The sequence below is a fragment of the Ranitomeya variabilis genome, chromosome 6 (genome assembly GCF_051348905.1).
Source record: "Ranitomeya variabilis isolate aRanVar5 chromosome 6, aRanVar5.hap1, whole genome shotgun sequence".
NCBI classification, from domain to species: domain Eukaryota; kingdom Metazoa; phylum Chordata; class Amphibia; order Anura; family Dendrobatidae; genus Ranitomeya; species Ranitomeya variabilis.
Window position 1 is genome coordinate 496,784,516 of NC_135237.1, and position 15,814 is coordinate 496,800,329.

General features: G+C 41.9%; 1 protein-coding gene across 1 annotated transcript in view; it reads left to right on the top strand.

Annotated features, from left to right (window-relative positions):
* Positions 1-526: 526 nt before the first annotated feature.
* Positions 527-15,814, top strand: part of ATP6V0D2 (ATPase H+ transporting V0 subunit d2) — a 75,711-nt gene continuing 60,423 nt past the window's right edge. Inside the window, exon 1 of the mRNA XM_077270777.1 lies at positions 527-744. Within this exon, the coding sequence (XP_077126892.1) occupies positions 618-744 (127 nt within the window). The 5' untranslated portion in view covers positions 527-617. The remainder of the gene's footprint in view (positions 745-15,814) is intronic.

The following is a 15,814-nucleotide window of genomic DNA, read 5'->3' on the forward strand; positions in this document are numbered from 1 at the left end:
GACAAACAGACACAGGTCTACGCGTCTCTGGACTAAGAGCGGTTAGGCTTGAAACGCGTAGACCTGCGTCAATTTTTCACTGTCCCTGTATGTCTCCCATGTGAATTTTTATTGATCGCAAATAAATTAATGTTTTAATATACATACAATTCTTCCTGCGGATGCTGGATTCTTCCTTTTCCTGCAATACTCATTACCCAGAAGTCGGTCTGGGGTCCTAGTCATGGCATTTTCCTGCACTTGGTGAACTGATGACTTTTCCATTTTCTGCATATCGGAGGAGATGGCTTTATGAATACTCTCATTTTTTTTTGTATATGTTTTATTTGTGACTGATTTGTTGCATTGTGTACGTTCTTATGTTGATCTATTGGGCACCTGTCCTGATTTTATTTTATTGAATAGTCCCTTTTCGTGCTGTTCTAGAAATAACTCCAGCTGGTTAGCTGCGGATCTAAGCCTGATGTTTGCACAATAAACAACGGGGAACGGCTTTAACTGTAGTGAAACAGGAACACAGTGGTTATTATGTGTCACACTGGAAATTACAGCCTGGAAGAGTACAGTCAGTGTGTGTGACCCACCAAAGTAGGAAGAAGGACAAGGTCAGCTCCACCATGTCTGGGTCCGAGTTTAATTTCAATGTGGATTGCGGCTATTTGGAGGGATTAGTCCGAGGATTTAAGGGTGGAATCCTGAAGTCCGGGGACTACGTCAACCTGGCACAATGTGAAACCCTTGAGGGTAAATTATTATTATTTTATTTTATTGCATTTGAGACTTACAATGAACTAGCCTTGACATGTAAAATATAAATTACCTGATTCTGTTTGCTATGAACTATTTTATTACTTATTGTTTTGCCATTATATACTTTGTGCCAATTTGCCTGTGAGTTTATTAGTAGTAACACTTAGTATAATTAGTATTAATTATTATGTACATGTATACGGTGAGTGACTAGGAGTGTATAGATTCTCACGCATAGGGCTCGTACACACAATCGATTATATCGGGGAGTGCTATCTGTGGTCTTCACGTACAGCATTCATATCCTTGATATTCTACTAGGTTGAGCATATATCTGATTTTTTTCATTGGACCAAGTGGTCCAACGTAAAAGTCGGAGACGTGTCCTATTTTGATCCAAGTGTCAAATCAAAATCAACAATGCAAATCTATGGGTCAGTGAAAAACATCAGACTGCACTCAGATTACATCCAGATGTGGTGCAATTTTCACACAACGGAGAGGGTGGAAAATTCTTTTTTTTTTCTATCCACCTCCGAGAAAAACTGATGCATATGTGATCAAACTCTGACCCAGTTGTGATCAAAGTTTGATCAGAATAATCCAAGCATTTTTCTCGGAAGGAGAGAAAACTGCCGTGTGCACCTACCCATAGCTTTAGGCCTGGCAACAAATTGAAGCAATGATTCAGTTCCTATTCTCTGGTGAAAACAAGTTATCACTTACATGTCTAACCGTTGGGACCCGCATTGATCTTCATAACCAGGCCTTCTTATTCTTGATGGGCACTTTTATCCCCATTAGAGATTGGATGCCCGACCACTGCTGAGGGTTGTCAATCTGATTTTACTTTTTGTCTAGTTACGAAAAATCACGGACACCCAACCTTTTTTATGTACATATTGGAAAACCATAATAAATCAATAAGATTATAAGCGAGACATGTCTACAGCCCATAGTTCTGATATGAAGGCATTAGCTGCATTCACTGTGAACTTTAAAATGATGATAAAAAATATGAATAAGCTTCTCTAGTTTCCAAAAAATCATGTACACCTCCATTTTTTTATGGACAGAGGCAATAAGTGCCCCATTTTTACAGGCTATCCAGGAATATCTGGATGGTTGACAACCCTGTCATCACTCCATTCTTTCTCTATGGGGCTTCCAGAAAAAAGCCAAGCGAAAGAATGGAGCAGCGGTCAAGCATACGCACCGCTGTTAATTTTAATGAGTTTAAAAGTGCCCTATTCCGCCTATTCGCGCGGGTCCCAGCTGTTGCACCTCAACCTAGGTGATAACTTATTTTTACCGGACTAGTTGACCATTATAATAGTACACCCAAAATTGCCCACAGTACAGTTACGGTAACCAATGTTATGTGTACAACCTCACTATTCTACGCTGCAATGTTGCATGCCCAACCTATTTGTGCAGTTGTACATATGATGTTTAAAGCACCACTCCAGCAGGGTTTTTTTTTATTATGACGTGGAGTGGTGCTACTAATGTAATGTCCCTGCACTTAGTCTTATACTTACTTGTCGCCCCTGCTGTCAGTCTCCAGCAGTTTGTGACCTGGCGGATCACTGCAGTGTTTGCTGGTGCGAACCGAGGGTCGCTTTTCAATGAAGGTCTATGAAAGCCACATTCGGCTCCCATAGACTTGCATTGAGATCTGGTGACCGTTACCTTTAATTTCTGGTCACTCTGAAGTTGCGGTCACAAGATGACGGAGTAGCATTGGGAACAGCTGCAGGTGATGAGTATAATACTAGGTACAGGGACCTTAGCTTCCTTTCATACAAGCATAAACTGACCATTTGGGCATTAGGGTGTTACCCAAGAAATGAATGTTCAGAATATAATAAACGAGATCAATATTTCTTTACTATAACATTCAGCACTCAGCAGTGCTCCAACCATGAGAAGTTATGCTGCATACTGCACAGTGTCATGTCACCATGCCTGCTTGACCACACTTCTGTGTATCCACTCTAGTTCCTCCCATTACTGCTATACAATGTAAGCGTCATATATCAGGTCATTGTAACCAGCCAGTAGCACCGTACTCCATATTTCTATCAAATACATTGAAATTTTATTGTGACTCCAAACACAAAACCCAGAGATAAGTTACAACAGCGGTGGTAATGTCTTATCTCTCCCTTTATTTTCAGAAATATGTTATCACCAGACTACACTTTGAGGCTACATTCATCCATAAGATGAGCTAGATTTCATTTAGACTTGCACCTTTATCGCACATGACAAATTTATTGAAGATTTATGAAATCCGCCTAAAGGTTCACTCACATCAGCATATTAAAAATTGCTCCGATGTTCATACCGCAAAATTCCAAGTGGAATCCATATGGTTTACCTTTTAGTTATGCGAGTGTGCATTTATTTTTCCCGGCTTGCAACAGTATAACATCCGTATGCACTGCGTTTGACATCATATTTTACGTACTATAATGCTCTATGTAAACTTAAAGCTAGTTGGAAAAAATAATAAAACAATCATCTATAAAGTGTGACAAAGTCACTGGTAATGTAACTGGGTGTTACCGGGAGATCCTAAATTATTGTAGGTCCTGCCCACCTGCCAGATAATCACTCCCTCTACTCACATCCGAAGTCCCCTAGTTCCGTTACCTGTGATAGAGGTGATAGAGGTCCCATTTGAGAGGATTGCCATGGATCAAATGGGTCCTCTAGTTAAATCTGCACGAGGGCACCAATACATCTTAGCGGTCATGGACTATGTGACCCAGTACCCTGAATCATCACCATTAAGAAACTCCTCGGCCAAGAGTATCACCTGGGAACTTGTTAATATTTTCTCACAGAGAGGTCTGCCGAAGGAAATTTTGACAGACCAGGGAACCCCTTTCATGAGTAAGGTAGTGAGGGAGTTGTTTAAGGTCCTTCAGATTGCCCAGCTGCGAACCTCAGTCTACCATCTGCAGACAGACGGCCTAGTAGAGCGTTTCAATAAGACCTTGAAGGTGATGCTCAAGAAGGTAATTGAAAAGGATGGTCGAGACTGGGACTACGTGCTTCTGTTTCTGTTCTTCTCAATCAGAGCAGTTCCAAAAGCCTCTACTGGCTTCTCGCTGTTCGAGCCCCTGTATGGTCAACATCTGCGAGGGATCCTAGACATCTCCAAAGAAACCTGGGAAGCTGAGGTCACGCCACACCGGAGCGTCATAGAGCATGTCGCCCAGTTACAGGAGAGGATGGCGAAAGTAATGCCCTTCATGAAGTAGCATCTTCTCCATGCACAGGAGGCACAGGCAAGGGTGCATAACTGTTCAGCGAGAGTGAGGCAGTTCCAGCCTGGGGACCGCATGCTAGTGCTTATCCCCATGGTGGCGAGCAAGTTCCTAGCCAAGTAGAAAGGCCCATATGAGGAGGTGGAAAAACTGAGCAAGGTGAAATACAAGGTACACTAGCCAGGCTGAAGGAACCCGCACCAAATGTACCATGTGAACTTGCTCAAGCCATGGCGAGATCGGGAGTCGCTGGAAACCCCTTGCCTGGGAGCCAATCGCAAAGAAACAGTGGACGATGTCACCGTCGCAGAGACTTTAACGCTGGTCCAGATGCCACAGTGTCGGGAACTACTGCAGCAGAACCGTGTCCTGTTTTTGGAGTTACCAGTACACACGCAGGTGGTCAAGCATGCCATGTTGATAGATCCACAAGGGTGAACCTCAGGCCCTATAGATTTCCTGAAGCACATCATAAGGTAATAGCCAATGAGGTAAAGAGGATGTTAGACCTTTGGGTGATTGAGGAGTCAAAAAGTGGATGGCCGAATCCCATCATCTTCGACAGTGAGTGGCGATTTTGCAATGATTTCCGCAAACAAAATGAGGTATCCAAATGTGATGCATATCCTATGCCCCCTGGGGACGAACTCATTGAGAGACTGGGAACCGTGAGGTAAATTACCACCCTCGACCTGACAAAGGGCGACTGGCTAATCCCCATGTACCAGAGTGCCAAGGAGAAGACTGACTTCTCGACACCTGATGGGTGTTTTCAATAAACCACAATGTCCTTCGGACTGCAGGGGGCCCCAGCAACCTTCCAGAGGGTGATGGATCAGGTCCTGGCTCCCCATAAGAAGTATACCACAGCCTACCTAGATGACATGGTTTTCAGCCCTGACTGGGGTTGTCATCTACCAAAGGTACAGGCAGTTCTGGATGAGTTGAGGAATGCAGGGTTCACTATAAGCCCCAAACAATGTGCCATATGGAAGGAGGAGGCCTAATACCTAGGCTATGTCATTGGGAGGGGAAAAATCAAGCCCCAGATGAACAAGATTGGCAATCCATAAATGGCCACAAACGCTTTCCACGAAGCAAGTGAGGGTGTTTCTTGGAATTGTGGGTTACTCCCGGCGGTTTATCCCATGGTTTGCCATGATTGCTGCGCCGTTGACAGACCTCCTTCAAGGCACAAGATCATCATTGATTAAATGGGCTGCTGAGACTGAGATGGCTTTCAAGGAGATGAAGCAGGCTTTGTGTAAACATCCAGCTCTGGTAGCACCAGACTTGAGGAAGGAGGTTGTGGCCCAGACAGAAGTGTCAGAAGTGAACTTGGGAGCTGTGCTGTCTCTGGAAGGGAATGGGGGGAAGCATCCCATCCTGAGCCGGAAGCTCTCATGTGAGACAAACTATGCTATTGTCCAGAAAGAGTGCTTAGACATGAAATACCCTGAAGAACTACCTGCTAGGCCGTAGGTTTAAGCCGGTATCTGACCATGGCCCTCTGAGATAGTTGAGGGAAAAGAAGGGTAAAATGCTTGAGTAACTAGATGGTTCTTATGCCTCTAAGATTTCCCTTTTCACGTCAAGCATAGGCCTGGAAAGTCACATGGGAATGCAGATGCCCTGTCCAGACTCCACTGCTTAGCGAGTGAAGGTGCCAAAAACCCTGGCTTACAGAGGGGATATGTGTCACTGCGCTTAATGGCATCAGTGATATTAAACCAGAGTATTTTCCTCCAGCACGCTATGTGTTGTGATGGTTAAGTAAAATTGCATAATGGTCAGTTGAGAGCTGACATTATCAGGCTGGGAAAGTCTCTGGTTAGTGGACTCCTCCCAGCCTAAAAATACCAGCCCACAGCTGCCCCAGAAGTGGTGTATTATATTAGATATGCGAATTCTGGTGCTTCACCTTTTCTCTTCTCGATTCCCCTGGTGCAGTGACATTCGGGAGTATGGGGCTTCGGGTTGATGTCAGTTGTGATTTGTCCAAAATCACAGCTGATATCAAACCCTGGGGTGAGTAATGGAGAGGTGTCTATCAGACACCCTCTTTACTAACACAGCAATAAAAAAAAAACGTGCACACACACACAAATACTTTATGTGAATAAACACTCCCCTACACTTTCCCTGGTTCACCAATGTATATAAAAAAAAAAGCAAGCAGGTCCGATGTAGTTCAGGGAATCCAATGTAGTCCACAAAAGAATACCTGAAAAATATAAAAAGAGAAATAGAAAAACCCACTGTCCCTCTTTCAGCAATTTATTAGAAAATAAGAGTCCCACACAGGTCCAACACAGTCCAGCACTTCCCATGACATTTCCTGATTCCATCATTTAAAGCCTATAGGCTTTTAGCAGCAACCACTCCAAGTTCACGCTGCGCTCCACGAGACCCGGTGGTTCTTTAGATAAGTGACATTAACGATCTCATCAAAGCTGACTGCTTTAGCTTTTCTGGTTGCATAAAATAGGGGGGGGGGGGGGCATTTTATTTATTTATTTGGTTAAACAAGCCTAAAAACTGTAGAATAAACTCCACATGAAAGACACTAAAGGGTGCATGTTTATAATATGTAGGGGGTTGTGAAATTATCTATCTATCTATCTATCTATCTATCTATCTATCTATCTATCTATCTATCTTTCTATTCTCAAGGTTCTGGCTGTGAACTTCCTATACATGGCTGATGAAATTTTGCATTTCCTTTGAGATGTGTGCATAGAAATCAGATGGCATATGCATGGTCCTTGTGCTATCTGTTTTTTTTCTCGAACCAGTTGGCTGGCATTGTAGTGCGTCGTCCGATATACTCGTACAACTTGGCGGCAGATTGGGTCTTACTTTGGTATAAAGTTGAGTGCTTTCAGGAGTGATTAGGAGAACTTATCAAAAGTTTTCACACCAACTTCTACGTGTATATATAAATAAATATAAATACATCATGAAATCACCAGTCTGAGGTTCCCCACTCTCTTATTAAATAAGGGCACCCCCAGACTGATTGCAAGTACTCTCTAATGGGTGGGAGAAGCTTTGGATTTTTTTTTTTCATGTCATATGAGAAAAAAATTAAATAATAATATTAAAAACACGAATTAAACCGGCCCCATGAGGGAGCGAGGCCCGCCGCCCCATATTCAGCTGAAGGTGCATCCTTTCAAATGAAATGTATTGCCACGCAGAGGACCACCCGCTGCCTGCGGCAGAATATCCTGAGTGGCTGCCGTCTTCTCAGAGTCTGGCAGCTGATGTCAGCGAGCCTTCCGCATGATGTCACTTCCATGCACCGCCCCCCCACTTCCTGTGCCAGTAATTGAGAAGGAAAAGGATGCAGATTGACGCAGAAGCGAGGAAAGGTAAGAATTATAATTTTTTTTTTACGTGTAATTATGTTTCATGCAAGCGCTGGGAGGGGGATCATTATTACATGATGGGAGCCATTATCAAACAAAGGCCATAAAATGGGGGGCATTATTTCTAGATGGGGCTATGATGGGGGATGTTATTACAGAATAGGGGCCATTATTCAACATTAGGGGCTAGGATGGGAGACATTATTTCATAAGTGACCCAGGGCAGGAGGCATTAATACAGGATGGGGGCATTATTACAGGATGGGGCACAGAATGGAGGATATTTTTACAGGAAGAGAAAAGAATGGTGGACATTATTAAATAAAGGAGCCAGGATAGGGAACATCATTACAGGAAGGGACCAGGACAGAAGCCATTACTACAGGAAAGGGCCCAAGAAGGAGGACTGTACTATAGGAATGGGTCAGAATGGGGTACAGTATTAAAGAGGCCAGTACAGGAGCCATTGTTACAGGATGGTGCCAGGATGGGTGGCTTTATTACAAAACAGGGAACATTATTATAGGATGGGGCACAGTATAGGGAATATTACTACAGGATTGGGCCCAGGACAAGGGACATTATTTCAGGATGGGGGACATTAATACAGAATAGGGTACATTACTACTGGATTGGGCCCAGGACAAGGGACATTATTTCAGGATGGAGGACATTATTACAGAATATGGTACATTACTACTGGATTGGGCCCAAGACAAGGGACATTATTTCAGGATGGAGGACATTATTACAGAATAGGGTACATTACTACTGGATTGGGCCCAAGACAAGGGACATTATTACAGGATGGGGGACATTATTACAGAATAGGGTACATTACTACAGGATTGGGCCCAAGACAAGGGACATTATTACAGGATGGGGGACATTATTACAGAATAAGGTATATTACTACAGGATTGGGCCCAGGACAAGGGACATTATTACAGGATGGGGACAGTAATTCAGAATATGGTATATTACTACAGGATTGGGACCAGGACAAGGGGCATTATTGCAGGATAGGGGCCAGGATGAAGAACATTATTACAGTGGCCCATAGATCTAACCAACATGTTGATGGGGGAACCAGTCCAAATTTTGCATCTGGGCTCCTGTTATGCCACTGGGCTTTAGTGTATATACAGTGGACTTTATTCGCTCAAATATTCATAACGGATTTCATAAAAATATACTGGATCCTTTGTACAATGGTCAACCTGCTGGGCCCTGTGTAGTCCTGTATTTTTGTATCATATAATAGGCTCAAATTGAGGCTTTAACTTGAATAAGGAAGCGCACTAAAACAGGAAGACAGGATGAATCATCGTCCCATGGGCTTATTACCATGTGCAGGGTATAACATTGAGCAGTGTTTCAATATTAAAACTAAGTCATTTGGGATCAGTCTGAATGAAACAACAGATAAACTGAAAAACACCTGTGTATTTACAAGTATCTCCCAATATATTTGTAAGATTGTTTAACCCCTTCACCCCAGGATGATTTTCCATTTTTTTCCTCCACTTCTTCCATTTTTTCATTTTTCCAGTCATATCGCTGTGAGGGCTTTTTTTTAATGTGAGACAAGTTGTACTTTGAATGATAACATTCATTCTGCCACATAGTGTACTGTAAAATGGGGAAAACATTCCAAGTGCAGTGAAATTGCAAAAAAAAAAAGTGCAATTCACACAAATTTTTTTTTTGGGGGGGTGGGGTTATTTACCATGCTAATTATTTGATAAATCTGACCTGGTGATATCATTCCCCATGTCAGTACAAGTACACAGACACCAAACATGTATAGTTTTTTGTTTTCGTTTTTTTTAAGTGGTAAAAAAAAATTCAGAAATTTGTAAAAAAAAAAAAAAAAATTTCTTTTGTTGCCATTTTCCGAGACCCATAACTTTCTTATTTTTCAGGATTTGGGGCTGTGTCAATGGCTTATTGTTTGCACCCTTAGTTGACGTTTTTATTCATACCATTTTGGAGTAAATACGATGTTTTCATTACCTTTCATTGCATTTGATTGAAATGCGGCGGTGCCCCCCAAAAATGTAATTCTGGCATTTTGATTTCTTTCTCGCTACGCGGATTATCGTAATTTATTTTATATTTTGATAGATTGGACATTTCCGAACTTGGCGATACCTAATATGTGTATTTTTTTTTTTTTCAAATTGTTTTATTTTTTTATTTTTTTTGTAAATTCTTTATTTATGAAAAAACATAGAAGCGATGACAAATAAGCACGTAATATAGGCATATACTTTCAAAACCAGTAATGTAATCTTCAGATATCACGTTATTAAATGGAAAGAGGTAAGAGGAATGAAAGGGGAAAAAAGGGGAAATTAAGGGTGGGGGTAGTGAAAGGTAGGAAAGGGAAAGGGAGAACAAGGGGAAAGTCAGGGGAGGAAAAATAACAGGGGGGGGGATTTAAACGAGTACATCATGAAATGGTACTATATATAGAGTGAAAGCCGGTGAAAAATATATTCTGTGGGCAAACATCAAGTCATAACCAATAACAACAAGGGCATGTGTTGGGGAGCAAGAGTGGATTAAGTATTCCCGTTGGCTCGCAACTCTTTCCAGGGGGCCCAAACTTTAACATATAGTTCATGACTGCTCATTTCCCAACTAGATAATTCCTCAAGCCTAGAGATTTGGTCAACCTTGGAAAACCACTCAGCCATGGTTGGAGGAGAAGCATCTTTCCATTGTAATGTGATTAAATGTTTGGCTGCACTTATTAGTAATGGTAAGAGTCTATGTTTCTTAGGTCTAAAATTAATAGATGGGCAGGGAAGTAGGACTTCGAAAGCCTGAAGATTAGTCTTGATTAGATTAAGTTTCTTAAGGATCCCATTGATCCCTCCCCAAAATTTTGACAAATTAGGACACTCCCAAAAAATATGGGTGTGATGGCCAAGGGACCCGTGGCAACGCTAACAGGAGCTGTCCTCTATCAGACCTAGATGAAACAGTTTGGCAGGCGTTAAGTGCCACCTGGTCAAAATTTTGTAGGAGTTTTCCTGAAGTAGTATGCAGCGAGAAAACCCTCGTGCAAAAGCAAGAATTTTAGAAATTTGCGTCTCAGTGAAAACAACACCCATCTCTAGCTCCCAGGAATGAATAACTGTAGGCTTAGATTGATTATTGATAGAGCCTAGCTGGGCGTAGACACGAGAGACACCCTTCATTTCGGGGTGCGGGATTTTAACCATTATGTCAAGCCATGACCAAGTAGAGCCGTGGGGGAACTTCTTTTTAAAGTTAAGGAGCGTGCTTCTGAAATGTTGTAGTTGTAGAAAGTTTTTGGGCTGAGTCTGGGAGTTTGGGGGCCAGGTTCCTCTATATAAGATTGTGTCATTATAGAAGTTCTTCAGAGGTTCCAAATTGTTTTATTTTTAATGGGCAGGGACATGGCCAATGACGTAAATATACGTCATCGGTCGTGAAGGGGTTTTAATATACACTATTTGGACAAAAGTATTGGGATACAATCACCCAGACATTACAGCTACAGGAGCTTTTATGACCTCACGTTCCAAATCTAAAGGGATTAATATGGACCATTTTCCACTATCGTGGGTAGGCTTTTGTACAAGATTTTAGAGTTGTTTGTGTGAGGTCGGGTGAATTTTTGCCCATTCGTCCAGAAGATCATTTGTGAGATCTGATGTTGGATGAGAGGACCAGGCTCACAACTTCCATTTTTGATCATCCCAAAGAGATTGGTTGGAGTTAAGATTATAGTGCTGTGATGGCCAATCAATTGTTCCTCCAATCTGTGATGCTAGTCACTTCTCATCGCCAAGCCGTGAGTCAGAGTGGTCAAGGAGTTCAAGGTCAGACGCCATGAGGGTAAATGGAAGGAAGAGACAAAAGCGAGGTCAGGTAACGTTCCGAGGTCAGAGTACCGGGAGGATAACGGATCAGAGCAGAAGGGGTTAAACAGGCGGATGGTCAGAACGAAGTCCAAGGTTAGGTAACAGATCAAGCAAACTGAACTCAAGGCACAGGAAAGCACAAACCTCAAAAGCTGAATGTATGTCTGGTAGAGTTCTGGGAAACACAGCTCACTTAAGAAGCATGGCAATTAACTGGAATAATGAACACATGGAGACAGCCGACACCTCACAGTCTCAGATTGGATAGCTGAGCTGTTGATCAACACATTGACAGCTCAGCATGCTCCTGTACCAGATTGGATGGCCAATCTATCAATCAAAGTGCTGACAGCTTCAGCACACCTCTATACCAGATTGGACGGCTGAGCTGTCAGTAACTGCATCCCAGTCACACTGAGGGGTGGAACCGTGACACAATCTAAACTCACCTAACCATGTTGACCTTACTTTGTGATGTACAATCATGCTGGAAAGTAGAAGGCCTCAGAGTCTTCCCACAAAGTTGGAGACTACAATTGTCCTAAGGTCTCATACTCATCTGTGTATAAATCAGACAAGTTCAATTAGATAAAAAATCAAATTGCACTCTGACTAATGTTATTGAACGATTCTGTGTTCATTTGCAATTTTTTTCTCAGAAAGTCCTCACACTTTGAGCAGTGATGTCAGTAAGGTTAAAGCAGTTCACAGCTGGCGGATCATACAGAGTTTACAGTGAGAACTGCTGGCTGTTGCAATAACCTTAATGACGTCGCCACTCGACACTGCAGCGGGTTCTCATGCTACTCTCATTGTGTTCCAACAGCTGTGGTGGTGGTACCTTCTTATTATGGATTTATGGCGGACCCCTGTGGATTACTTTTATTTCTAGCAATAAATGGGGAGTGTTTTTTGCAATTAAAAGACATTTCTTTGTATGTGTTTAGTTATTTTGACTACGGGGTTAGTAATGGGGGTGTCTAACAGCCGCTTCTCCATTACTAACTCCTGGGCTTGATGTCAGCGTACATTACACAGCTGACATAAACCCCAAAACATTACCCCGATTTCCACCATACCAGGGCAATCGGGAAGAGCTGAGGCTAAGCGTCAGAATTCTCGCATCTAATGGATGCAACCCTTCCTGGTCGGCTGGTGCTATGATCAATATCCATAGCCTCTTACCAGCCTATTAATATCTGCCCACCACTGTCTGCTTAGCCTTTGCTGGTTTTTTTAAAAAAAGGGGGGTGACCCCACATCATTTTTGGGGGGTCCCCTTTATAATAACCAGTAGAGGCTAAGCAGCCACCTGTAAGCTGATATTTATTGGCTTTGAAGATGCATGGATATTGTCCCCTTCCCATACTATTAACTCCAGCCCCCAGTTGTCTGCTTTCCCTCAGCTGGTTATTAAAAAATAAAGGGGAATCCAAGCCATTTTTTCTTTTATTTATTAGAAATAAGTACAGAAAACTACACACGCAAACCACTGTTTACATATATCACTGACATCTATCTATCTACTGTATCTACCTACCTATCTATAAGCTATTTATCTATATCTGTGTATACGATTGTTTTATTAGTTAGAAAACTAGCTTGAAATGACAGTGAATTACTGTATGTAAAAGATGATGTTAAAACGCATTGCATACCGATGTCAGACATATGACTTACGGATGTCATACAGATGTTACTTGAGAAACATTGCATTATACTCGCATGCCACTCATGGTAGTCTTCAGGAACAACATTGGAGCGATTTTATTTATACAGATGATTGCGAACTCTAAATGTCTTTTCTGCTAAAGCATTAAGATTTCCCTTCACTGAAACTAAGGAGCCTTGACCAACCCATGAAAAACAACCCAATAGAATTATCCCTCATAGAGCAAATTTTACAGTTGGCACAATGCAGTCAAGAAGGTAACATTCCCCTGGCATTCACCAAACCCACACTTTTCCATTAGATTGCTAGATAGAGAAGCGTAATTTGTTATTCAACAGAAGACATTTCCACTAACCCAGAGTCTAGTGATGATACGCTACGACATTGTGCTTGGTGATGTAAAGCTTGCATGCAGAACTGAATGGAAAACATGAATTCAAGAAATAAGATATGTCTATCAATACTTTATCTTGATCGCTCATAAATACAAAACAAAATTGCTTTAAATTTGACTTCTACCCAATATTATTTGTCCTGTTTTAAATGTTTTAAACTCTGTGTGACTGCAGACTTTTCAATCCCACCATCGAATGTACTGTGCACTGTTAAGATTCGCCAGTTTCTGCCCCGGGAGCAGTGGTGATGTATGTGATATGCATACTCACGGGCAGAAGTCATCTAGTGGACACAACCTTGATCCATATAGTGTATGGAATGAGGTTGTGCCCATTTAATGGCCGCATCCACTGGATAGCCACACCCAGTAGAAGACTGCGTGCTTGCTCCATACACTTGTATGGGGTGAGGCCATGTCTACTAGACAACTTCTGCATAACGCATACATCAGCCTCCCTTGGGGCAGAAACTGGCGAATCCTCGCAAAACACAGTGCTTGCGCTGGGGGGAGTCAATAGTCCGCAGTCACACAGAGTGACTGCAGACTTTTCACTTTAGTTTAGACAACCCTTTTAAAGCAAGTATGAAACAGACAGACTAGCCATAGATCTATCTGCTATCTTCCAAGGTACATCTCATATCCATGTATTTCTTCATTTGTCATTTAATGTCTCAGCTTAATGACACAGAACCTTGTGCATCAGCTCGGTCACTACTCCCAGGCATCTCAAGCAGTGCGACCTTTGCTGTGTTTTGGCAACAGAGTCCTAAACTGGCGGCGTGCAGTCCTTGATTAGAGGATAAACATTTCTTACAGCTGAAGCAGTTTGCGCTGGTACTGTTCGGTATGATGTAGTAATATCTTGAGAAGCTCATCTAACCCTGCTGAGATGAATGACATTTATTTGGCTGAGAAGTCTTTGCCAGACACTCAACTCTCAACTTCTTGTTAACTTTTCTTGACTTCTTGAGATCATTACTGTATATCTAAAATCAAAAGTTGTCCTTCAATTTATTTTTAAGACCCCTATACACATTAGCCTAATCTCTGCTAACCCCGCTAATATCGATGGGTAAGACCTACGGTCTAATGTGTATGGGGGCACCGGCCAACTGATGGTCGGAGAGATGTCAGACATGTCCGATTTCAGACTGCCAATCACATTGTTCGTCTGACGTGTCAACCGATGACTTACTCCTAGAAAACACAGGAGCAGTCGGCCGAACAAGCACTCATGTGTATGGGAGTGTCAGCTGAGTCCAATTACTAAAAGCCTTGTTATTAATCCGTTCATTAAAGCCAATAATTATAGGTACACATTAAACATGTTGGAACGTAGTATGAGTTGAGGTTTACATCCCCCACAGATTGCCAGATTGAGCTCCATTGCTAATTTCTGTAATGTCCCTTTCAGGGGCTGGACTAGTCCCTGCATGCTTCGGTTGTCAATTCTGATGGGTGTTCAGTAAGAGCTTGTCACTGTGAACTGTTTTTCTCAGTGCACAGTGACAATGCTCTCTCTCACAGGCTCTGATCAGTAGTGATAAGCCCACAACAGAGCGCACTGTCACTGTACATTATAAGAGGAAAACAAGTGAGCAGAGACCAGCGTCACCCACAGGCAGTGACTGCAGTATCTGCCCCCTGACGACTCGTTTGAGTATCCTAGCATGCACTGGGATTCTCAAACGAAGCATCATCACAACAGAAGAAGTAAAAAAAAATAAAGCAGATAGATAGGTGAGGGAAAGATAGGGAAATTTTAGTGAAAGTATATTAGAAAAAAATAAGATTATGACATTAAATATATAGAGATTTACGATTAAAAATAAAATTTAGTTTTGGACCAACCCTTTAAGAATTGCAATATATCCATGGAAATCGGACGTAATCTATGATTAGTATAGGATCCAATTTGTTTTGCACAGCTATAGACTTGAATAGGAGAGTGTCATCCAAAATACAGAAAAAACTAATGTATGTTGCAATTTTTTTTCCTGGCAGACAGCACTTGTACAAATAATGTGCTTATCTAATCATGACCTAAAAAGTTGTAGAAAAGCTTGGACATGTTTGCATTGCCTTTGAAATTCTTAGAACAGCTCATATTGTGAGAGAAGTTATGGCAATATATTTTCCTATAGCGCCTCTACAGGAGCATTGTAGTATTACAATCTGGCCAACTGAATGAAACGTTGGCCATTTTATTCACGTCTAGGCCTGCTTCTCTTTTTTGGTGGCTCTCTTATCTGGCTAATAGAAGTTGGTGTTTTGTACCGTTCTCTGATTTTATGTCACTTAATGCGGCATCGCAAAATAATTGACAGCAACAACAATTTATTACAAATATTACAGCTGCAAATACATAACCTATACTTTTATTTCTACTATTTTAAGACTGCATGTTGAATCCCACATTGTAAACTTCCAGTGATCCATACAGTCCT